Source organism: Choloepus didactylus, chromosome 13 (assembly GCF_015220235.1).
Source record: "Choloepus didactylus isolate mChoDid1 chromosome 13, mChoDid1.pri, whole genome shotgun sequence".
NCBI lineage: Eukaryota > Metazoa > Chordata > Mammalia > Pilosa > Megalonychidae > Choloepus > Choloepus didactylus.
Window position 1 is genome coordinate 60,013,680 of NC_051319.1, and position 24,718 is coordinate 60,038,397.

The 24,718-nt window shown below is 33.6% G+C and overlaps 1 protein-coding gene across 8 annotated transcripts in view; it reads left to right on the plus strand.

Annotated features, from left to right (window-relative positions):
• DMXL1 (Dmx like 1) overlaps positions 1-24,718 on the plus strand; it is a 211,726-nt gene that overhangs the window by 97,866 nt on the left and 89,142 nt on the right. For 4 of the 8 annotated variants that reach the window (XR_005211487.1, XM_037802218.1, XM_037802220.1 and 1 more), the window contains exons 24-30: positions 1,251-2,341; positions 2,763-2,954; positions 5,326-5,402; positions 8,507-8,634; positions 9,212-9,460; positions 9,808-9,921; positions 21,187-21,365. Coding sequence is in view for 7 of the 8 variants with exons in the window: in XM_037802218.1 (XP_037658146.1) it covers positions 1,251-2,341; positions 2,763-2,954; positions 5,326-5,402; positions 8,507-8,634; positions 9,212-9,460; positions 9,808-9,921; positions 21,187-21,365 (2,030 nt within the window). In the remaining variant the exon portion in view is untranslated. The remainder of the gene's footprint in view (positions 1-1,250; positions 2,342-2,762; positions 2,955-5,325; positions 5,403-8,506; positions 8,635-9,211; positions 9,461-9,807; positions 9,922-21,186; positions 21,366-24,718) is intronic. The other 4 variants (XM_037802223.1, XM_037802224.1, XM_037802221.1 and 1 more) reach the window with 1 other exon arrangement.

A 24,718-nucleotide genomic window follows, 5' to 3' on the forward strand; every position in this document is an offset into this window, starting at 1 on the left:
TGAATTCATGTAAAAAATGAGTATTTTCCTTTCAAATGTTTTTCCATAGATAGAAATGAATTATGTCTGGTAGCTGATGTAGTACATCATGTTATTTGGAGCACTTGGAAAAGCTTCTAGATCATGACTTTCCATATGGCATCTTTTAAGCAGGAAGTATCATGTGCCATACCTTCTAAACTTAAGAGAAAGCTGAGCTGCAGATTTCCAAACTGACCTACTTTTAATAAAGAATCAGAAGAAAGGGCCCTTTCCAGCCAGCCATTTTCTTATGCCTGCACAGATTCTTGTCAAATAATGTATGTTGATTTCAGATTAATATTTTCAGAATGAGTTAAAACTATTTTCTTCTAGAAAAACATTACAAAAGTAATATGGCTTGGATCAGGACATAGCAGTAGAGGCAGAGAGAAGCACTTGGATTTGGAATATAATTTGAAGGTTGACTAGACTGAACTGAATTGAATATGGAATATAAAAGAAAAAAGAGTTGAAGATAACTCCCAAGTTTTTAGCTCTAGCAGTAGGTAAATAAGATGGGAAAGGAGGTGATTTTCTGAGGTGCTTTTATATAGAGAAGCCCTTCTATAAGGTTTTGAGCAGATACCTGATCTAAATGAGCAAGTAATCAATGTAGATATCTTGGTAAAGAGTAGTACAATCCAAGGGCACACTAAATAAAAAGACCCTTAGGCAAGAGTCTGTATGTGGAATATAATGAAGGTCTTTGGATATAGGAGTGTAGTTAAGTTGGGGCCAGAGATAGAAATTTCCAAGTTATAAGAATGTAGAATGATATTTAAAGCCATGACTGTATGAGTTCACCTAAGGATGGTAGATAGAAAAGAGGTTAAGAACTGAGCCGTTGGATACTCTTAACATTCAAAGGCAGGGAAAATGAGGAGCATCTATTAACAAAGCAAACTGAGAAGGAGTTTCCAGGGAAGTAGGAGAAAAACTAACAGTGTATAAGTGGATGTTTTAAATTACAGAATATTATCCAAAGAGAGTTGTTTAGATGGGAAAACAACATATTGTTTTCCTACTGTATTACAACACTCATTACAAATGTGTCCTTGACTATTTAATGCCATGGATTAGCGTGGTTTGTTAATAAAATGTTATCAAAAGACCAGGTAGGTAAGGGTGCAATTGTAGGAATTTTTTTTTTTAAGGGCTATACAAGATATAGACCCCTAATTCAGCTCTTGAAGAATTTTTCTTGGCTCATAAAATTAATTTACTTTCAGATCAAGCCATGATGTCGGCCTGTAATCCTGCAGTTTTTAATTTCTACAATTATCTAAGAACACATCCTCTTTTGCTTAGACGTCATTTTGGATCTTCTGATGCATTTTCTACACAAATGAGTTTAACAGGGAAAAGTGGACTAGCAGGAACAATTAATTTAAATGAAAGAAGATTATTTTTTACTACTGCCTGTGCTCATTTAAAAGCTGGCTGTCCCATGCTGGCTTTGGAAGTATTATCAAAGATGCCCAAAGTCATCAAGAGGACAAAACCTTTTTGTAGAGCTTCTAGTTTTCTGGATTCTAGTAACGACTGTTTCTCTTCTCCATTAACATTGGATATAAGGGAAGATAAGTCTTCTGCTATTGATTGGTCACAGTCGTTCATGAATGGTTTTGGATCTTCCTCAGAAGGTTCCTCAGAGAAGCAATCAAACTCCACTCTTTCTTTTGACTGGAGCCAACCAAGTGTTATGTTTCAGGATGACTCTTTAGAGTTAAAATGGGATAGTGATAACAGTGAAGAAAATGAGGATCTCCCTATTTCAATGAAAGAAATAAACCCTACACAGAGAAAATTAGGTAAAAAATTAGATGAAATAAGTTCTAATTACACAGAATCTCTCAGCACACTAGATGAAAATGACATTTTAAGTCCATCAGAAGATATCATTGCAGCTCAGTTAAAATTTAGAGCATGTTTAAAGATTCTCACAGTAGAACTTCGTACTTTGTCTACTGGCTATGAAATAGATGGTGGAAAATTGCGTTACCAATTATACAACTGGCTTGAAAAAGAGGTGATAGCTCTTCAGAGGACTTGTGACTATTGTTCAGATGCTGAAGGACTACAGTCTGCCTTTAGTGAAAATGGAGATGAATTCGGATTAAATGAAGATGCTAAAGATTTACTTCACCAAACAAAAGTGAGACAACTGAGAGAAAATTTTCAGGAAAGAAGACAGTGGCTCTTGAAGTATCAGTCACTCCTGAGAATGTTTCTTAGTTACTGCATACTACATGGATCCCATGGTGGGGGGCTTGCATCTGTAAGAATGGAATTGATTTTGCTTTTACAAGAATCTCAGCAGGTATGTAATTATATGATAGCCAGTCAAAGTAGTATGTATCAAATAGTTTTTGATACTTTTTTTTTAATATCATAATTGATGATTTTCCTCATTATATTTACTTTAAGGAATGTTCCCTTTTGTTTGATGCTTCTTATTGTGAATTTGTAGAGTTGTGTATTTATTACAGTTTAAGGACAATTCATATTAAGCCTTTATGACCTGCTGAATTCATACTCCACATCCTTACATAAATGCCTTGTGAGGTGATAAGCTTCTCCTTACTGCAAGAGAGGTGTTGTTCCATCATTTTTGGAAGTTTCTATTATGCTTTCAGTTTTTAATTTTTTGAAGTTTTTTTCAGAGACTCCTGAATTACTTAAGTAATAAGGATTATTAACTATAAAGAGTTAACTAACTTTTGTTCCCTTTTGTTTTTAAGGAAACACAAGAACCAATTTTTCCTAGCCCTCTGTCAGAGCAAACCTCAGTACCTCTCCTTTTTGCTTGTACAGCCAGTGGCAAAACAGTAGTTGCCAATCCATTACTGCACCTTAGTAATCTAACACATGATATTCTACATGCCATAATAAACTTTGATTCACCACCCCATCCTGATATCCAAAGCAATAAAGTAAGTATGCTTGGTTTCAAGCTTTTAATTTATCTGTATGCAGTAAACTAAAAGATAAGTGTTAAGGCTTTTTGAAAAAACAACTTTAAACATCAGACTGTACATAGTGATTTTTTATTTCCAAGTTTATGTTTATTATGATCAAAGAAAACTTATGTTTACAGACCAGGTTCATCTTACTTATAGTACTTATAACCAGTAGAGTACTTTTATTTTTAAACAAAATGCTAGTTATTTCATCTTCACTTCATTAAGATAAGAGTAATAAGGTATGTGTATAGACACATGAGTGATTCCTTTGGCAGTACATTTAGCCAAAATGCTGATTGTTTTGTTTTTTAGTGATGGAAACTTAATATTTGGTTATAAATGTATCTAATATTTAAACAAATATTTTCTTTGTTAATATTTAAAATATTATATATTTTATGGGTGATGTTGTCAGTTATATTGCCCCTGTCATTCCTCTAGGCGAGGCAGCAGTCTGTGAACCAGCTATTACAGAATCTCCTGTAGTGCTTGTTAAAATTTTGGATTCCAAATTTCACTTCAAATTTATTGAATCAGTCTATAAGAGGGAGGCCTGATAATGTGTGTTTTTAAGAAATTCCTCAGGTGATTCTGATGCAGAACTACTAACATCTAGTTAATTATCTAATCAACTATAGCATGTTTTTTGTCCATCATCACTCTACCATTAGTATCGCATTTCATGTTTCATCTTTACTCTCTCGGCATCTTGAAATCCTTTACAGTATGACCACATTTGACTGTCTTTGCATATCTCTGGGAGGTTTTTGGTTTTTTGTTTGTTTGGTTTTTTTTGTCCTCATGAATCTATCATTTGGGTCTTGCCCACCTCAAAGGTTATGATATCATACCAGTCTGATTTTCTGCTTGCCTAGTTGTGGACTCTCCTTCCAAAATGTTATCCTCTTGGATAACCTTATTGCTTGTAATTTAATTTTGTCACTTCTTTTCCCTGCTGCTCTGTGGTATAAATACCTACAGTGCTTATTATATAGCTGGAAGATTAATTTCCATCAGTGTTTGTTTTAGCCAAAATCTATTCCATATTTAACTTTAATTCTAGTTTAATCCTGGTATATTGATAACTCTGGTGTACCGTGCTTTTGCTGCTTAAGGATCACTCTGAAACATTACTAGCTTAAAATACCAGCATGTGTTTAGCTCATGGTTCTGTGGATTGGCTGGTCTATTTGTCTGGAGTGGACCGTATGGACTGATTTCTGCTGGACTTTCTGTGGTCAACTGGTGGGCTGACTGGATGATCTATGATGGCCTCATTTACGTGTCTGACAGTTGGCAGGCAATTGATAGGGCAGACAGGAAAGTCTGGGTCATATGTTCTCATCTTCCAGTGGTCAAGCTTAGGTTTTTTTCACATGGTAAGTTGCAAGGAGTTTAAAAACAGCACGAGTAGAATTTGTAAGGCCTCTTGAGGCCTAGGATTAGAATTTAATCATCATGTCTGCTGTGTCCTATTGCTCAGAGCAAGTTGCAAGGCCGGCCCGGATTCAGGGAGAGGGGAAATAAACTGTACATGTTAATTGGAAGACCTGCAAAATATTGTGATCATTTTTGCAATTTCCTATAGATTGTCTTTGCCAACTTCACACCATGCATTTTATTGACAATTTAAGGCGAAAATAGTGATTAGATTTTGATCTTCTGTCATTCCCCATCTTTATCTCTAAAAAAGACTATCATACTTCATACTTCATATTCAGATCAAGAATAATAGCCTAGACTACTTTCTTACCTCGTTTATACTTGTTCTTCATCTTCATTTCAGCTTCTACTATGGCTTTTGCCGTGCTGTTTTTAGAGTTTTCCTATCCTCCAAACCTAGTTGTTTGGCTCTACTGCCTTTTGATTACTGTCTTCCATACTGTATCCTTTCTCCCTTCTCTTAAAATTTCACTCTCTTCAAATTGTTGTTATGATAGCTAGAATGTGTGATAGTATATTCTTCAATGACCTGTCCATTGATGAACTGTCATTTATCAGTCTTTGCTTCATCATACTTTGAGGAGAAAGCAGATTGAAAGTTAGAGAGGTTGCTTTAGAGCATGATTCATGGTCTATTGGAATGACATCTGCTCTGCTTTCTTCTTGAAATAGAAATTAGGTGTCAGATGTGTGTTTTATAATTTCTGCTGACGGCCTCGGTGCTTTTCTTTAATTTTTCTGGAGTGAGACCTCTCTAGGCAGAAATAAGTATTCATAGAAAAAAAATATGGAAATAGTTTATTTATAAGGGCAAAATCCATGGTTTTTAAAAATCTTTTTTAAAATGCTGGTCATGTTAGGTCTCTAAAAATGTGATTTTGTTGTTTTTTTTTTCCAGGTATATGTAATGCATACTTTAGCAGCCTCACTTTCTGCTTGTATTTATCAGTGCCTTTGTGGTAGTCATAACTACAGGTAAGTATCTTTTGTGAAATTTAACAGTGCATCCAGTACCAATGAAGTTTCAGATTTTGTATGCCATGCTTTAGAAAAACTATATGCAGCGGTCTACCTTAAGTAATGCAAAAGCATAGGATTAAAGTGTTAAGTGCTTTTTTCATCTTTGAAATTGTAGCTTACATCTTTATGGCAAATGAATCTCAAGTAAACTGTCATCAGTGTAATTAGCAGCCTTTTATTATCACTGTTTTATACCAGACACTATGAGAGGCACTGAGAATTTTTTAATGCAATTTTATTGCGATATATTCACATAACATACAGTCATCTGAAGTGTACAATCAGATGTTCACAGTATCATCATATAGTTATGCATTCATCATCACAGTCAATCTTTGAACATTTGCATTACTCCAAAAAATAAAATGAAAATTAAAATAAAAAAGAACATCCAAAACGTCCCATTCCCCTGCTTCCTTCCATTGTTCATTTACTTTTTTTTAATACAGTTTTATTGAGATATATTCACACACCCTACAGTCATCCATAGTGCACAGTTTTTCACAGCACCGTCATACAGTTGTGTGTTCATCACTAGAATCAATTTGTGAAACTTTTCCTTACTCCAAAATAAAAATAAAAGCAAAAAAGAACACCCAAAACTTTCCACCCCCTCCATCCCACCCTATTCTTCATCTAATTTTTGTCCCCATTTTTCCACTCAACTGTCCATACACTGGATGAAGGGAGTATGAGCCACAAGGTTTTCACAATCATATAATCACACTATGCAAGCTACATAGTTATACAGTCATCTTCAAGAATCAAGGTCACTGGGTTGCAGTTTGACAGCTTTGGGTATTTCCCTCTAGGCATTCCAACACACTAAAAACTAAAAAGTAATATCTATATAGCACATAAGAATACCATCCAGGGTGACCTCTCAACTCCATTTGAAATCTCTGAGCCACTGGAACTTTATTTTGTTTTATCTCTCTTCCCCTTTTTGGTCAAGAAGATTTTCCCAATCCCACAGTGCTGGGTCCAGGCTCATCCCAGGAGTCATTTCCCGAGTAGCCAGGGGGATTCACACCCCTGGGGGTCATGTCCCATGTAGGGGGAAGGGTAGCGTTCATCTTCCAAGTGGGCTTGGGGGGGGGCACATTTGAGCAACAGAGAAGCTCTCTGGGGGAGACTCTTAGGCACAGTTGTAAGTAGGCTTACCCTCTCCTTTGGAGCAACAGTACGCACTGAGAATTTTAACCTGAATAAGATAAAGTTTCCTTTCTTAAGGTCTGTCTTTGCTGGAGACAAACATGTGAACTGATAAATGCTATGTAACATGGAATAGTACATAAATGACAAATATTATAAAATGGTAGATAGTAAAAGGCTGAGGGAGCATAGAGAAGGGAATGACTAACTTAGAGGAATTGAGAAAAATTGTTCAGAAGAGTTGACATTTATAATTTTTCTCTTTCCATCTTGAAGTTTCCGTATAATGTATCTAGGCTTTTAAAAAATCTTGTTTGCCATTCTGTTGGGCCTTCCTATATCTATCTTTAGTTCTTTGAAATTTTCTGACTTTTTTCTTCAAATATTGTCTCTTCTCTTTTATAATTCCCCCTTGGTAGACAGATATTGGAACTTGTGGATCCATCTTATTTTTCTTTCACCTTTCCTTTCATATGCTCTTTTTCTTTATCTTTTTTTTACTGCATTTCTGGAGAAATCCTAGTTTGATTTTCCAGCCACTGAGTCATTCATCAGCAATGTCCTATCATTTAGCCTGAGTTTCTGTTTTGTAAATTGTTTTTCATTTAGATTTCTTGTTGACATTTTTATAACCAGTTTTAATTTTGACAGTTTGTTTTTATTTCATGATTGTTTTTTACCTCTCTAAGTAGAAAGTAATTTCCTTAATGTTCTTTTAAGTCTGCTTCCTCAGTATGAGGTCTTTTTATGAGTTTCTGGTGTCTTATATGGTGTCAGCCTTCCTTATTGTTGATTTTTGGTTGCCTTGATCATCTTATGTGTTTGAATTCTCCCTTGGGTGGCTTCATCTTACCACTCTGGTTTTATATTCTCAAGGTAGCTTCACCTTGATTTCTTTGACCTTACTCCTCTGAGAGTGTGCTTTCTTGTTATTGAGTATGTCTTTATTTTCGTAAGTTTATTTTATTCTCACCTGTTATTTCCATAGGTTTACGGTAGCAGGGAGGAGAATTTTTTGTTGCTCTTCTGCCTTCTTAAAACTGGATAGTGAACCAAGAAAAACTATTTACAAATATATCAAAATGTTATGATTAATGAGTTTTACCAATCAAAACAGATTTTAACCAATAAATGTGCTATGTTTAAATATTCATTGACTTAATGTTTGATATAGGAATTTCTGATAGGATTTAACGAATTTCTTAGTACCATATTCTGTCAGAGTGATTTCGTAATTTATGCCAAGCTGCGTGCTATTTTTTCACTCATCTGTTTACTTAACCTTAACTTAAAGTATCATCTATTTGGGGAAGCTTACTCCCAAACTGCATGAAATACTCCCTCTTTTGCTTTCATAGCACCTTATTCAAAGATTCATCTTTAAAAAGAACATGATAAAATTATTCATTTGTTTCTAATTCCCCCAGAAGACTGTAAATGTCATGGGGGCAGAAATCACGTTTTTCATTGTATGCCTAGTGCCTGATGCAGTGCCTGGTCTGTGGTAGTCTAGCATTACATAACAAATTGAACATAAACTGACTTTGTTCATAACCACATAAACTTGCTTTAAAGTCCCATGAGCAAGCTTGCTACTAGTGGTCCATAGTGATTTAGTTTTCTCATTTGTACTGATTCTATGTCTCTCACTAAATAAATATATTTAAAAGCTGTCATGTGTTTAGCAATTTAGAAAGTGTGTATATTATGTGTATGATTACATTTAAAGGACACTTTGTTATAATATAGCACTAGACTATATAGAGTACAGTTCTTAGATGTAATGTTAGTATAATTAATAAATAAAAATGTGTATTTTAAAGTACCATAGAGATAAGATCTGAAACATGTAAATATTACATGTGGAATCCATCACAGATGCAAGTATTGTTTTCTTCTCTTAGTTCATTACAAACAAATCAGTTTACAGGAATGGTATATCAGACAGTACTGCTTCCCCACCGACATTCTTTGAAAACAGGAAGCTTAGATGAAGCAATAACTCCCAATACATCACCTGCTCAGTGGCCAGGTAAATAATTTATCTACGTGTGAGTTTTTTGATAGCATCATTGAAACTTTGTGAGATGATTAAAAAGCTGATTTGGTTTTATATTGCAGCGTGAAAATCATTATTAAGTATTGCTAGAATTGATACTAGTTCAGTATTTACCAGTCATTACAGATTATACAATTACTTAACAGTATTTCCTTGAAATCATTATACTGAAATAACTCAAGGATTTTGTTGTAACATTTAAAATTTTGTTTTTGCCATAATAGAAAAACATGTTATGACAAAGCAATTTTATAAAACTTATTAAGGTTTTCATTTTATTTCAATTATAGCAATGGGATATTTTAGCTTTCTTACCGTTTGATATTGAGATTAATTTGTGTTTATCTTTATCAGATTTGAGTTAGTTTGCAGGTTTTCATTTGTGTCTCTAAATTGAACAAAGAACTCAACTTTTGTTCATTAGTTGTAATAACCTTTACTAGTCTGTGACTCTAGGGAAGAAAATATTTAATCCTGATGCCCTGAAATTTTCAAATGAGAAAATGTAGTTAATTTTTTAATTTTTGCATTTCATTGTTGTTTGTTCTAGGAATAACTTCTCTAATTCGGCTTCTGAATTCTTCTGGTGAGGAAGCCCAGCCAGGGCTAACAATCTTGCTCTGTGAGATTCTCACAGCAGTGTACCTTAGTCTCTTCATTCATGGCCTGGCAACACATTCTAGTAATGAACTATTTCGGATTGTGGCTCATCCTCTAAATGAAAAAATGTGGTCTGCTGTATTTGGTGGAGGTGCTCATGTTCCCAGCAAAGAACAGACACACTCAAAAGCTTTAACTGGTTAGTTTTTTTTCTTTTTATATATTTTTTTAAAAAGACTGAAACTTTTGAATTGTAACTTTCTCAAATGTAATTACAGTTTTATTTAGTTAGCTTTGGAAAGTTCTTGTTATGGACCATTTTCTTAAAGCATCAACAAATAGTTTTATGGTGAAAATACAGTAAAAAGTTTTCGGTGCAGTTTTCGGTGCACCATTCCATTTAAGTTGTATAATAAATGATTAGAACTGTCTAGTGTGCTTTTCTTAAATATTGTACTATTAAAATTTTTATTTGCTTTGAAATACACTATAATACTGTTTTTTTGTTCTATCCCAAATACAGATTCTCTTTTCTTTCTTTGGCAGGAAGGCACTTTGCTATGCCTAGCCCCCACCAGGTAGTGGTATTCTCCATGGAATGTGTGGGCTTTTCCAAAGCTCTTTCAGCCATCAGTTCTCATAGCCCTCCCAGTCTTGCAGGCAAGATATTAGCTTTAGAAATAGGCTTTTATACAGTTCAGCTTGCTATGTGTTGTTTTGGAGTGATTGGGGTACAACGGGCAAGTTTTATTTTGTTTGGCATTTATAGAAAATTGAGAAATTTCCTTTAATCAAGCCATTTTTTTTTTATTTAAAATAGTGATTAACATTTTAGAAAACCATTTTTGCTATTTTATTGTACTTTTATATTCTTGGTTTTTGATATTTTCTATCCCTTAGCATTTAACATATTTTTAAGTATCTAAAATAAGGAAACAACAGTGCTAATCATGATAAATCAGACTATGGCTTGAAGTGATCAAAAAAACATTTCAAATGAAGCTGCTTTATGATTTGCATATTATGATTCTGCCATTAGGGTTTTTGGATTTCTAAGTGTTCAAAATCCCATGAAAAGTAAATATTTTAAACATCTGTATTTCTTTATCTAAGCTTTCTAATATTAAGACTATATATAGTATATTTAAAGATAGAAACACCACCAAACTTTCATGAGCAGAAAAGAAGCCTCATTATGCTTTTTGTCTCTCAGTTAAGTTTCCTTTTTATGATTTACTAGCCCACATGTGATAATCTTGGTTTTCAAATTCTGAAGATTGTGAGAATTAGATTTAGGGATTAATATATAACACCTGAAAATCTGCTTCATTCTATACTGACATTGAATATGTAAGATTTTTTAAAATGCTTTTGAAAGAAACAAGCCCTATAAATATATTTGGGAGAGAAGCCCAGAGATATTATTTATCTCTTTCTTAATTTTAATTCCTTTCCTCCATACCATTTACACTGAAAATCTACATGTACATATGTGTATATGTGAGCTTGCATCTCTATGTATTGAGAGGTCAGGCAGTTGATGGTGAGCAGAATAAAAAACTTGAGTTTGGCTTCATTATTTAAGAGGAAACTACATCCTGATTGTTAAATATTCTTTAAAAGAACCTGTATTAAAAGGAAGTTTATAAAATCAGTTATCTTATTGAAATATTAAAAAATTATTCATAACAGTGTTGGCATTAATTTGCAGTTAATAATGAAATAATAATGAAAGCAGTTTCTACTAAGCTATGGCTGGCATGATTTTACAACAAATAGTTCTTGACTATGAGACAAAATCATGGTGGCCTAGCTTCTGTTTTCTTGCTTAAAACTCTGTTCAAATACCTAGGACTCTCTTACCTTTTAATCTAGCTCTTTCTCTCTCTCTCTCTCTCTGTCTCTCTCTCTCTCTCTCTCTGTCTCCCCCCACCACCACCCCCCAACACACATACTCACAAAATTTAAAAGGTAAAAGAAGCAGGCGAGGATTTAGTATCAGTCCTTTATGTTTAATAGTTACAGTAAGGCAACTTCATAACTTTGAGCAAAGGTCAGCAAACTTTTTCTTGGAAGTGTCGTATAGCATATAATTTAGGCTTTGTAGGCCTTTTGGTCTCTTTCACAATGACTTACCTCTGCCCTTGTAGCACAAAAACAGTTATAGCCAGTATGTAAACAAATAAGTGTAGCTATGTTCCAATGAAACTTTATATAAAAACAGGCCGTAACCTGCCAACCCCTACTATAGAGGTCGGTGTAAGTGAATCAGTGCTCCATTTGGAATAGAATATTTGCCTTCCCTATTAAAAGAATTCCAGGTTTTAAGAACAGCCAACATCATTGTGTTAGGGCGTGCACCTTACATTATGCCTCATTATAAGGATCTGACATAACCATGAAATGTAATACTTTGAGGACAAGTGACATCAGAAAGGATAATTTATAATCATCTCTTCCATGGTCTCTAGCTTCCTTGAACAAAGCCTGGGGCTAATTCAGTTTTGACTGAAGTGACTGAATTCAGTTTTGACTTTAAGCTGTTGAAAATGTACAAGACTAATATGGCTTCTCCTGAAACATAGCATCGTCCTGCTTGGTATTCCACACTTTGTGCAACTTCTCTAATTGCTATTTTATCTCTCTGGTCCTTTTCCTTTGCCCTAAATTAAGCCTATTTCCGTCTACCTTTCCTCCTTATAAACTTCAAATTTCAAATGCAAATTTACTTTTTCTAGTGTTTTAATATTTTAATTATCATAACATCCCTTTTCTGTTTTAACGAGTAATTTCCTATGGTTATTATTATTATTATTTGGATATTGATTTTTTTAAAAAAAGGAAACGACTACCTTCAAGTGAAACTTACCTTGGACTATTTTTTCTTTTTGCATTTTCTAAATTCAGTTTTATTGAAATATATTCACATACCATACAATCATCCACAGTGTACAGTAGGTTGCTCATGATACCATAGTTGTGCATTCATCACCACAATCAATTTTTGAATATTTTCATTACTTCAAAAAAATGAAAACAGGAATAAAAATAAAAGTAAAAAAGAACACCTAAAACAGCCCACACAACCCCCTTATTTTTCATTTAATTTTTGACCCCATTTTTCTACTCATCTGTCCATACACTGGATAAAGGCAGTATGAGCCACAAGATTTTCACAACCACACCGTCACACCATGTAGGCTACGTAGTTATACAGACATCTTCAAGAATCAAGGCTACTGGGTTGCAGTTTGACAGTTTCAGGTATTTCCTTGTAGCTATTCCAATATATTAAAAACTAAAAAGGGATATCTATATAACACATAAGAATACCTTCCAGAATGGCCTCTCGACTCCATTTGAAATCTCTTAGCCACTGAAACTTTATTTTGTTTAATTTCACTTCCCTGTTTTGGTCAAGAAGACTTTCTCAATCCCATGATGCCCGGTCCAGGCTCATCCCCAGGAGTCATGTCCCGCATTGCCAGGGATATTTACATCCTGGGAGTCACGTCCCACGTGACAGGGAGGGCAGTGAGTTTATCTGCCGAGTGAGCTAAGAGAGAGAGAGGGGCCACATCTGAGCAACAGAAGAGGTTCTCTGGGGAGACTCCTAGGCACAATTTATAAGTAGGCTTAGCCTCTCCTCAGTAACAAGCTTTATAAGGGCAAGCCCTAAGATCAAGGGCTCAGCCTAATGAATTGGTAGTCCTCAATAATTATGAGAATATCAGTAGTTCGCCAGGTGGGGAAGTTTAATATTTCTGCATTTTCCCCCACTTCCTCAGGGGGGCTCTGCAAATAGATTTTTATTCTCTGCCCAAATTACTTGGGATTATCGGGATTTCACACTAACGTGTACAAACCTACCAGATCTCACTTCCTATTCATAGTTCCATGTAATTATGGTGTTTGAATAAACTGACCATACAAGTTAAATTATTTAGTGTGATACAGAAAATATACTCGTGCACCAAATAAACATTTCTTCCCTTTGTCTCACATAGAAGTTTATGTTTTAAAACACAGTTGGACTATATTTTCAACTTGAGACATCTGAATTTATTTAAGGAAAATCTTTCAGTGTCTAAAGGGAATAAGATTTTTAACTACTGGGTTGAGTATTAAGTAAATAATAGGTAGATGAATTTTGGCCCTGTTTGTAATATATTCTAAGAGAAAATCATTTGTTCAGGCTTTGATCTTGCATGTTAAATGTTAAAAATGGGGTAAATTCTCATGGAGGAAAGTCCTGTAAAAAATATACCTGTAAAAAAATGAAAAATACGTTCTTGCTAACCAGGCAGCAGGTCTCAGTTCCACTCATTTCTGCTGAGCACAGATTTGTAAAGAGCCTTACTCAAAGCATTTGGTCCAGGTTGTTCCTCTTTTGACCATTCAAATTTAGTATTTATTTCTAGGAACAAATACCATTACCTAAATTATATTTCAAGCACCATCATAATGTATCCACCACTTACTGACAATAACCTATGAATCCCGAATAATCAAAGTTATCAAAAAATTCCTGCCTCTATATTTTTATCCTCTCGGACTGGGGCACTGTAGCTAAATAAAATGTTGTTCACTTAGTTTTGGTGTTAGTTGTAGTCATATCCGGGTGACGTGGTGCTCTTCTGTCTTTGAGAGACCAGAAACGTATTCTGAAAAGGAACAATCATGGAAGTAACTGAAGGAGCACTTAGGAAAAACATGAAGGATATGATTCACCAGTTTGCTTAATAGAAGAAAGGAATATACTCACTGAAAGATGAAGCCAAAGACATTCTGGAAAAAGAAAGATTAAGTAATAGAAAAAGAAAAGAAAAGAAATAAAAGCAGGAGATAGTGAAGGCAGTAGTGGTAATTAGAAGCAACAATCCTGTGAAGCAGATCCACTAACAATTGGAGAGAGAAAATCTGAGAACAAAAATTAACCAAGAATAGGGACTCTGGACTCTCAACCAAGAAGAGATGGCTTTCAATATAAGGCAAAGCTCTGGAGTCTCAGTTTTTGAAGACTCCAAAGCAGCCTGATAAATCTTACCTTGTGGGTAGGCAGCCCTTGTATGTATCAGAATTGCCTTAGAACACTTTGGATTACCGCTAAACATAATCATGATATCCCAATTTAATTGCATTAAATTATATGCAATATATGTTGCTGACCAAGGGAGTAAAATAACCTGTTCTAGGAAAGTTAATCTGAATACAGTCAAAATTAAAACATGTATTTTTTTGCTTTTACTATTTAAATTTGGCCACCTGAAAACTGACCAGTCTGGAGTATTTCATATTCCTGAAAGTAGGCAAATTATTGTATATTGAGGATGAAATAAGTATTTAGAACCCCTTAATCTGTTTTCTAAAAAGTGTTTTTATAAACTTAATCTTATGGGAGGAATTTAAAACTATTCCTTTGTTTTCCTTGTTCTGGCATAAATCTGATTTTAATTTCTTTGCAATAATGGTCTCATGAGCTAAATTATTTTTCTGTTTGCATGTCTATTTTTATTTAACATACCAATTCTTTTAAGGAAACAATATTCACTTGTAACTTAAGCTTGGTAAATTAAGAAAATGATAGCTGATTTTCATTAGACTCTGGTAAGAATTCTTACCAAAAAAGTTAATGTACATAAATCAATAATTTAATTTTTAATCAGAAGATTTTTTATTTCTTTGTGAATTCCATCCATATCATGTTCCTAAAGAATTTGGTTTTTCTAAATTAACTAAAACTGAAGTGCAGGCATGTATTTGTGGAGTTCTGAATTATTTTGCCATTATAGCTAAGTTTTAAAAGTAGAGAATCAGTTAATCTGTAGCAGTTTTCAAAAATTACTTTTTTCTGCTAACAGTTAGAAATCCATACTTTTGCTTTTTTATTGCGTATTTTAAAGCTACCAAAATATTTTTATTTTAAGAGTTTTTATTTTATTTTGTGATAATATCTGCAATTACCAGATCTGTAAATTTTCTATCATCTTTTATCTGGATAAATTTATAGTATTAATTTTTTATTAATTTGAGGGGAGAAATAAAAAATGAGTATTTTATTTGTGGTAAACATGTCATGTTTTATTACTATAAGAATGCTAATGATGTTTTAGACATTTAAAGTATACTTAGTATACTTAGGGAATTTTATTACTTACGTTAAATGTCTATTAAAAATCTAGATTGTTTTTCCCATGAAACTTGAATAATTAAAATTCTGTATTCATATTCAGTGATTATCACGTTGTTATCATTTGTTTTGCAAAATATGTCCAATTTCTTGACCAGAAGGATGCAGGATTTGAGCATATTTTAAGTATAAAACAAAATCAGCCATTTAAAATATATTTATATATGTCTTACACTTTTAACTGGTGATTTATTATAAAAAAAACTTTTTTTTTCCATCAGATACATGTTGAGTATTTTGTATATGATCTGGTATGTGATCAAGAGCCTGTGTTACATTTTGTGCGTTACTGAGTACACAACATTGAATATTAATTAAAGCACAGGTACACCTGAGGCTAAAATAGCTAAAGGATAAAACTACAAGGCAGTCTGCTTTATTCTATATCTAGTTTTTTGTTTGTTTGTTTGTTTGTTTTTATCGTTCCTAATTTTGTCCAGAGAAATAAGTTTCCCTTTCTGCAAACTTTCTGCAACTTTCTATATCCATCCAGGTTTTAATCCTACATTTTCTCCTTTTCATTCTGAAACAACCAGTCATTTAGGACAAAACTACTTTCCTTTTCCTTTTAATACAAAACATCCTTTATACCTCTTATACTTAAGCTACCAAAATAATTTTGAAAACCGATAAAAAACTTTTAAACATGTTAAACCTCAAAATAACGAAATTCCCTGGAAAAAGGAATACGTTTTTGTTAGAGTCCTTGAAGAGACTTTTGGGTGAGGGGCCATAGAATTTTTTTTTTTAAGCTATTGTATTTAGTATTTATTCTTTCATCAACAAAGACAGAGCATCTGCTCTGTTTCCAAGTCCCAGGCTTTTCTTTAAGGAACTTATAGTAATGCAAGGAAACCACAAACAGGACCAAATTACAATGAGAAAATTTTTTTGTAATTAGACATATGTATAGAATGCTGTGGGGGGGGTGGAGAGAATTGACTGAGTGTAAGGTTTGGGGGAGATTCAGAGAAGGCTTCCTGGAGGAATTTTCATCCGAGCTGAATTTTGAAAGCAAATAGGGATTAATTGGTTAGGATGGAAGATGACACAAGAAGCAGATGGAAACTTTAGAGACAGCACATAGAATTTTAATATGTTAAGGGAGAGAATGGAGAGATAAGGTTTAGTAAGTGAGTAGAGTCCAAATAGTGAAATGCCCTCCTCCCTGCCATGTTACATGATTTTTATCTAGGGGGCCATGGTGATCCATGGGTAAGAAATCCCATTCTCTTTATCTCCTTAAGGTTTTTTTGTTTGTTTGTTTGTTTGTTTTTTTAAATTCAGTTTTGTTGAGATATAGTCACATACCATACAGTCATCCATGGTGTACAATTACCTGTTCACAGTACCATCATATAGTTGTGCATTCATTATCCCAATCTATTTTTGAACATTTTCCTTATACCAGAAAGAATCAGAATAAGAATAAAAAATAAAAATATAAAAGAACAAAGGCCATAGAATTTTAATTTAATGTTTAAAAGCATTTTATTCATACATTCATAAAGTAATAAGGCAAGCAAATTCTTATATAATAAAGGGATGGAAGAGAAGAGTGGAAAGGAAAAAGAGAAGGGGGAAGAAGATAAAAGAAACACTCCAAGAATACACATGTATAAACATAAATTTTTACAGCTAAATATTTTCATCTAATATCCTTTTATTTCACTGCTGAAGCCTGATGACAGAGGTAGGAACTAACCTCATAAGAAATGAGACAACTTCAGTTCTCTGGCTTAGACTCCCTCTTTCAATTTTTAAGTACCTTACTTTAAATACCTTACTGAGACCAAGTTTGTGCTCTCTCTCTAAACCCATTTTCTAATATTTCTGCCACTACTAAGTACTGCAGCAAAATAGCTTGAAAGTTTTCTCCATTCTGATTTTTAATAAGTATGTTGAATCTGAGCTGAAATTTTATAGAGAGAGCCATAATGTGGCCTAGTTCACTAGGGCAGCAATCTCCAAATTTTTGATTCCTTTTGCCTTTCTTTGAAACATGCTTGAACAAAACCCAATATATATTTCCTTATAAATACCTGTTTTTCTGTTGATCCAGATATTAAACATTCATAAAGCTTATTTTCTTCTTCCCCTTACTAATACTTCCCCTTTTCCTTACCCCTTTTCTTTATCCCTACACTTTTCCCTCTTCTGCTTTCTCCCTCCCCCATCTCCTTTCCCCATTCTTTCTCCTCCCTCCCTCCCTCCTACCTCCTTCCCCTTTTCTCTTCCACCTCTCTCTCCTTTTTTTTCTCTCTTCTCTCCCCCCTACTCTCCCTGTCTTGTCTTCCTTCTTCCCTCCTCCTTTTCCCTTTCTCCCCCCACCTCCTTTCTTTCACCTCCGAATTATTAAAAAATAAATCTAAATGGAAGTTTTAATATTTTCCTCCTGTCTTCCAGTGAATCATTTTGCACACCAGTTACCTTGAAGACTACCTTGCTGTGTGGTTTGGAGACAAATCATTACTTTCTGTTAAAATATTCATCAGTTTACTTTACAGATATTTATGAAGCAGGTCCCAGATACTGCGCTTGGTAGCAATCATAGGAAGATACCAAGGGTCAGTCTTTCTACAATCTGGATAGTATCCCCTGTCAGATATTTTTGTCATTAATCTTTTTCTTTGAGAATTAAGAAATACCTTAAATTCACTGTTTCTTTAATATCCTGTTTTGGTTTTTTCCTTTTTGTAATCTTAGTTTACTTGTTAAAATTATATTTTACGGGTAACGTTGCAGACTTCTTTCATACTTAATTTGTGTTTACTTACATTTGTACTTCTCGTATTTTTTCCTGAAGTACCCCGATGACAGAGGAGTTTCTGTATATCTTTTAGAAGACTGCGGGGGACTTAGCCTGATTTGGCTTGCTGAAAGCAAGAAATAGATTTGAAATCTATTTTATCTTAAATTTATATGATTTGTATCTTCATATTTGTGTTTCTCTAAACTTCAAAGTTTTTTAATCATCAGTTAAATTATTTACCTTCCTCTCCCCCACTAAATTTTGGAGCTATATTTGAAGATCTAGGACAGTGTGCCTCTTGATAGTTTACGTATCCTCTGGCATACTCACTAATAGCCCCCATGGGTTAGGAGGTGCCTTAGATTGAGAAGCAGAGAATGAGATGTTTTTGCTGATTACTTTAAGGTCAATTTTTAAAGAAATGACATTCAAATCTAGATTCAGAATAATAATTTGACTGTGTCTGATTTAAAATGATAAACTGAAATATAAATGTCAGTTTAGTTGCCTTCCTTGTCTTCAATTTAGTTGCCTTCCTTATGTTGTAATTTTAATCAAAATATACATGTGGGGAAACAAATCTAGTAGTACAGAAGGAATTATGGTGAAAAGAAACATTGTCTTTCTTACGCCTTCTGTACCTCCCATCCCCATTCTTCAGATGTAGACTCTTAACTGTTTCTCCATTTCCATTTTGAGCGCTTTGGGGAGTTGCTTCCTTAATTCTAAGAAAACCACAGTGCAGAATGTACTGCTGTTAAAGGAAGGAATTCTTAGAAGGGAAGGAAGGTATAGTTATATGCTCAGTCCACTGTCTTGACATGGAAGCCCACTATTTAAAAAGTACTGTTTATGAATACAAAGGAGTTAAGAAACTTATTTTTAAAATTTATTTTTCAGAATTGATTCTGTCTCAGTTTTTTCACATGAATGCCTTAGTTTCCTTAGCTAATACTAACCTCTCTATGCCTCTTATAATTCATAAGCTCTATACCCAAGTTTCATCTTCATTTATCCCTAATACTATTTTTTTCTTCTATTACTGGTAAAGTAGCTATTTTTTCCCTAATGGAGAAAGAGAGTAGATTTTAACCCAGGAAGTGGCAGAAGTTCTTGGTACTTGAACATTAGTATTTTCAAAAACAGCCAATTGAACACCCAGCAGCTATATATTTTCTTTTGGTGCCCCTAAGTTTCATGACCAATCTAGGCAAACCCAATTTAAGCATAAAATTGTCTGAAATCTAGCTGCAATTTAAAGGAAAAGGAGGGAGCAACTACCTTAATGACAAGCCACAGATCATTTCTTATTTGCTGGGAGGCATAACTCAAGTCCTTTAATTTATAGCTTTTCAAATAATAAGCCATTCTTCTGTATACTGTGCACCTACTTGCCAAATTTTGTTTCCTTGTTTATCAAAAGTGTTAATAAGTAGATTTTTATTTCCTATCATTGGATGTTAAATATTTTCCTACCAGTATGGTTAATGTCTTATTTTAATGTCATGTATCTAGATTAACGGACTGTATTTTAAAATGTTTTCTCTTTTTAAAAACCCTTTTATGTTTTGCTTGGAGTCTTGGCAAAATCTATTATTTTGGCATTGTTAGTGTTTTATTTTTCCAGAGATGCCCTATGGTTCTGTGTTACATGCCTCCTAATAATCTGAAACCAAGAAAAGCAAAACAGTAATGTTAAAAGTCAGATGACAAATTTACCTTAATATTTAGCATTAATTTTTTGAAAGGTAAAATATTCTAAAAGTATTTCATTTGATGAGAATTTGGTAAATGCACTGTTCATGTTTTAGAATGTAAGTACATGCAACAGGTATATTGAAATCTTGATTACTGATTATCAAGTGCTAATAAAAAGAAAAAATTATGCATTTAATTTGGTGGTTCCTTTGAAAATCATTTGAAAGATTAAGTAATGATACTACTTTTTAGCAATCTCTTAGAATATGGTTTATTCTTACTATTTATTAATATTTGTTAATTTCCCTTTTTCTGATATAACTAAGTTACTGTGTAAAACTCAACTTGCCTTTAAGCTAGATAATATGCATGTGCATGCTGTTTATGTAAGCCAAGCAGCTTCAAGCAATAAAGCAAAATTGTATTACAGCACAAATATTTACATCCCTTTAGAAGGTAACCATTGAAAAATACTGGTTTGCCTTAATGTGGAGTTGTTTGCCTGTCTATTAGGTCATGTTTATTTTTTGGAGATCCTTTGATTCTCTATTAGTGATTTGCACCTTGTGACTTAGTGTTGTTTAAAGATATGTGTACCCTGGTGTGTGTGTGTGTGTGTGTGTGTGTGCATGCACACTTGTGCCCTTATTATTCTAAGGTGAAATACCAAGAGTATACTGAAGACCTGTCTGTTAAGTGTTTAGTAGTAAAAATTACATTTTTCCTTCCTCCTTTATAATTCCACTGAATAGAAAATTCCATCTCTGTGCTATTTCTAAAAGTTTGAATCAGTTTAATTAAGTAGTTATGGCTCCTGAATTTTTAAATTATTTTCTAATGAAAAAGTGTGGTTTTATATATGGATCTCAGGCCAAGTAGTCACTGAAGAATCTTAGGAGTGAGTTGTTGCCTTTATGTTATCACTGACATCCATGGTATTCTTAAAAAAAAAGAAATAGAAGAATTTAGGAAATTTCCTATTATGTTCCTAGCTAATGTGTGGACTAATTTACAGGTAAATTTTACATCCCATTATGCTAAACATATGATAGATAAGGCAACATTCAGTGAGTGCGGGACAAATTGAGGTAAAAGCAGAAATCAGTACATAAAGTAATTTTTGTCTTACCTACTATTTATTTATCTACTCTATACTTTCATAATTATTTCATTTATTTTAGTGTATCTGTTTATAGTTAACCTTATACTTTTTATATAGAGACAGATGAAATAAATACCATGAAAATAATACTTACTTTAATAATACTTTATTTTTTGTTGTTAGTTTCTTCACTAACGGAAGAAGGAGAAAAACAGAGTAAAAGTTTTAGGCAATCAAAAATGTCTTGCAGAGAATCTGCCCTACTGAACTCTCCCTCACCACCAGTAAACCAGGAGTATCTGACAGTCAAGGAGAAGTTCATCCCACCTGAGCTAAGTATTTGGGACTACTTCATAGCCAAGGTAATAAAAGTGCTATCCAGATCAATATTTATATAGTCAAACGGAATAAAAGTGTTTAAAATAAAGTATAATTGTCAGTGCTTCCAAATATTATTTTCCCCTTCTGGTTTAGAAAATTCTTATTTTTATCAGACTACATTTCAAAAAACTATTTTGACCCAAAAATATTTTGACCATATTTCCAGCCAATCTTTCAGGCAGTACTTAGATAATCTATGACTTCTGCATTTTAAACAAAACAAAGTTCTTAACAAGATAAAAAGAGAATTTGGTTAATATCTTAATGCTAATATGCTTGACAGTAATTAAGGAATCAAGAATCTGTCAGAAATCAAAGCACTTTGGTCATTTTATCATCTATACTTTTTCATTCCTTTTCTGTACTACAGACAGTTCTTTCTTTGCACAGTCCTCTGATATATACAAGTTTTGGTTACCACAGTATATTGACTATAAGAATTGCATGAAGTACAAACTCCCCTCATGGCTTTTCTGTCCATAAATCACTGTCAATAACAGTGCACATCATGATCATTTACCAATCATGTAACTTGTTTCAAAGTCTGTCAGTGATTGGTCATCAAGCATGTTTTATTCAGTTCATTCAGAGACAACAAAGTATATAATTGTCTTCCAGTGATACACCATTGTGACATTTTACAAAATTGAATAATCGTAAGAGGGAATTGGCCAACAAATAAATGAAAAGTGATAAAACTGGAAGTGAAATTATAGAAAGTAAATGGAGTTGTAGAAGAAGTAGCTGACTGGGGAAATGTTGTTGTTGCCATTTGAGAGTCTTTAGATATACAGGCAGAGGAACTTAGTGAAGACAAAATTGAAGACACAAATGAGAAAAGTGGTTGTGACAAAAGAATGAAGATGTCCCAGAGATTGTTACATTGGCCAAAAACGTAACATTAAAGAGGCTCCAAGTGATATTTCATAACAATGAAAGTACAAAGAATAAAATGTTAGAAGCTGATACAAACTTAGAAGGGAATATGACAATTTGCTAAGGCACAAAAAGATGCTCAGTATTGAAAATGATATGATTCGAAGGCAAGCACAAATTCATACTACTCTTCATAAGTTTTTTTTTACAAGAAATAAAATATTGTAATTCTCCATGTTTCTAATGTTTAAAATTATAGTGTCTAAATAAATGTTTTATTATATTTTCATTTCCCTATACATTTATAGCCAACAGTAAGATAACTTTTAGTGTTTGACAGATTTTTAAAGGTCATAGAAAAGTTGTAATTTTTCACATTGATTTGCACAGTTTCAGCTTACATAGTCTTTTTGTGGTCCTATACTTCTGTGCAAAACAAGGACTGCCTGTCTATATAATAATGTGAGACAAATCCCTCACATTTTCACCTTCTGGATATTCTCCTTACTTCATTGCATTGATTAACATCTAACTATACTCTGATGATACCAATTCCCCAGGCCTGATAATCAGTGGCTTTTATTTTTCCCATATTCTACTTGTTTCAGGGCAAAGAAGGGAGATGGTGTCTCCTTATTCCTCACTGTCTTTTACAGAGTCAATCATTCATTCAACAAATGTTTATTAAACACCTTATTTATCTAGAAATGTCTTTATTTCATCTTCATCTTTGAAAGATTATGTGCTGGATAGAGAATTCTTGACTAGTAAGGCCATCTTGTTTCTGGATCTCCTTGTTAAATTTCTGGCTGTCTGCCATTTTGTTGCTTGCCTCAACCAGTATCACAATTTCAGGCAAGTTGAGATGTTAGCCTTCCCTAGTGTTTGTCACTGAGATCTTTATTGTTTTGTTTTGTTTTTGTTTTTGTTTTTTTAATTAGAGAAGTTGTGAGTTTACAGAAAAAAATCATGCGGAAAATAACAGAGTTCCCATGCACCCCTCTCCCTGATACAAAGACACACAGTTTTCCGTATTATTAACACTTTGTATTAGTGTGGTGCCTTTGCTACAGTTGATGAAACAATATTCTTATGATTATACTATTAACTGTAGTCCATAGTTTACATTACAGTTCTCTGTGTTGGACAGTCCTATGGGTGTCTTTGTTTGTTTGTTTTATTTTTTAGTTTTTATTCTAGTAACATACAATCTAAAATTTCCCCTTTTAACTACATTCAAATATATAATTCATTGCTGTTAGTTACACTCACAGTATCATGCCATCATCATCACCCTCCATTACTAAAGCTTTTCTATAACCTCAAACAGAAATTCTGTACCTATTGAGCATTAACTCTCTATTCCCTACCCTGAGCCCCTGGTACCCTGTTTTCTAATATCTGACTCTAAGAATTTGCCTGTTCTTATTATTTCATACCAGTGAGATCATAAAGTATTTGCCCTTTTGTGTCTGGCTTATTTCACGCAACATGATGTCTTCAAGGCTCATCCATGTTGTCACATATATCACAACTGAATAGTATCCCATTGTGTATTTACACCACATTTTGATTATCCATTCATCTTTCACTGAGAAAAACAATGAATCATACAATAATATTTTTTGTCTTCCCATCATGAAGATATAAATCAATCTACATTTGATCCCATTTTATTCTTCCCTCCTGTTATAATGGAGGAAGAGTCCTTCTTATCAAAAACCATTTCCTTCAGTTCTACTCTAAATCCTAACCTTGCTTTTCTTCTCTACTCTCTTCTGTGTCTCCAGTTCTTTAACTGTGTTGACTCCTTTCCATTCCAAACCCCTGGTTTGTTTGACACAAAAACTTTTTCCAGCGACTATCCCATTTCTCTGCTTCCCATTCAACTTTTCAAAATTATGTACACATTCTCTTATGACCCTTTTGCACTTAAATCCATTCTGTGACTTCTGACCCAGCTACTCCACTGGCATGGCTCTTACTGTGGATCCAGAGACCTCTATGTTGTCAAATAACTGAAATTCCTTTATTCTCATCTTATTTGACCTCTTAGCAATATTCAGTATGCTTGACCACTTTCTCCTTCTTGAAATGCTTTATGTCTTTTGTTCTTATGATTCCAATCTCTCCTAGTTTTCTTCCTAACCTCATTGTATATTCCTTCATAGAGTCTCCTTTCTTGGTCCTTCCTCTTCTACTTGGCCTCTGGCCATCAGTCGTTTTCAAGATTCAGACTTTTTATATTTATTTTTCCAAACATTTCTTCTCTCAACCCAAAGTGTTCCCTTTTTAGTAAATGACATCTTCTTCCTCATATTTGTTCAAGCCAAAAACCCAGGATTCATTCTTTTCCTCACCTTCCCTTGCTCTCCAAGTCTATCAGCAAATACTGTCAATGCTATCTCCAAAATATAACTTCAATCTTTTATTTCTCTCTGTTTCCATCACTAACACC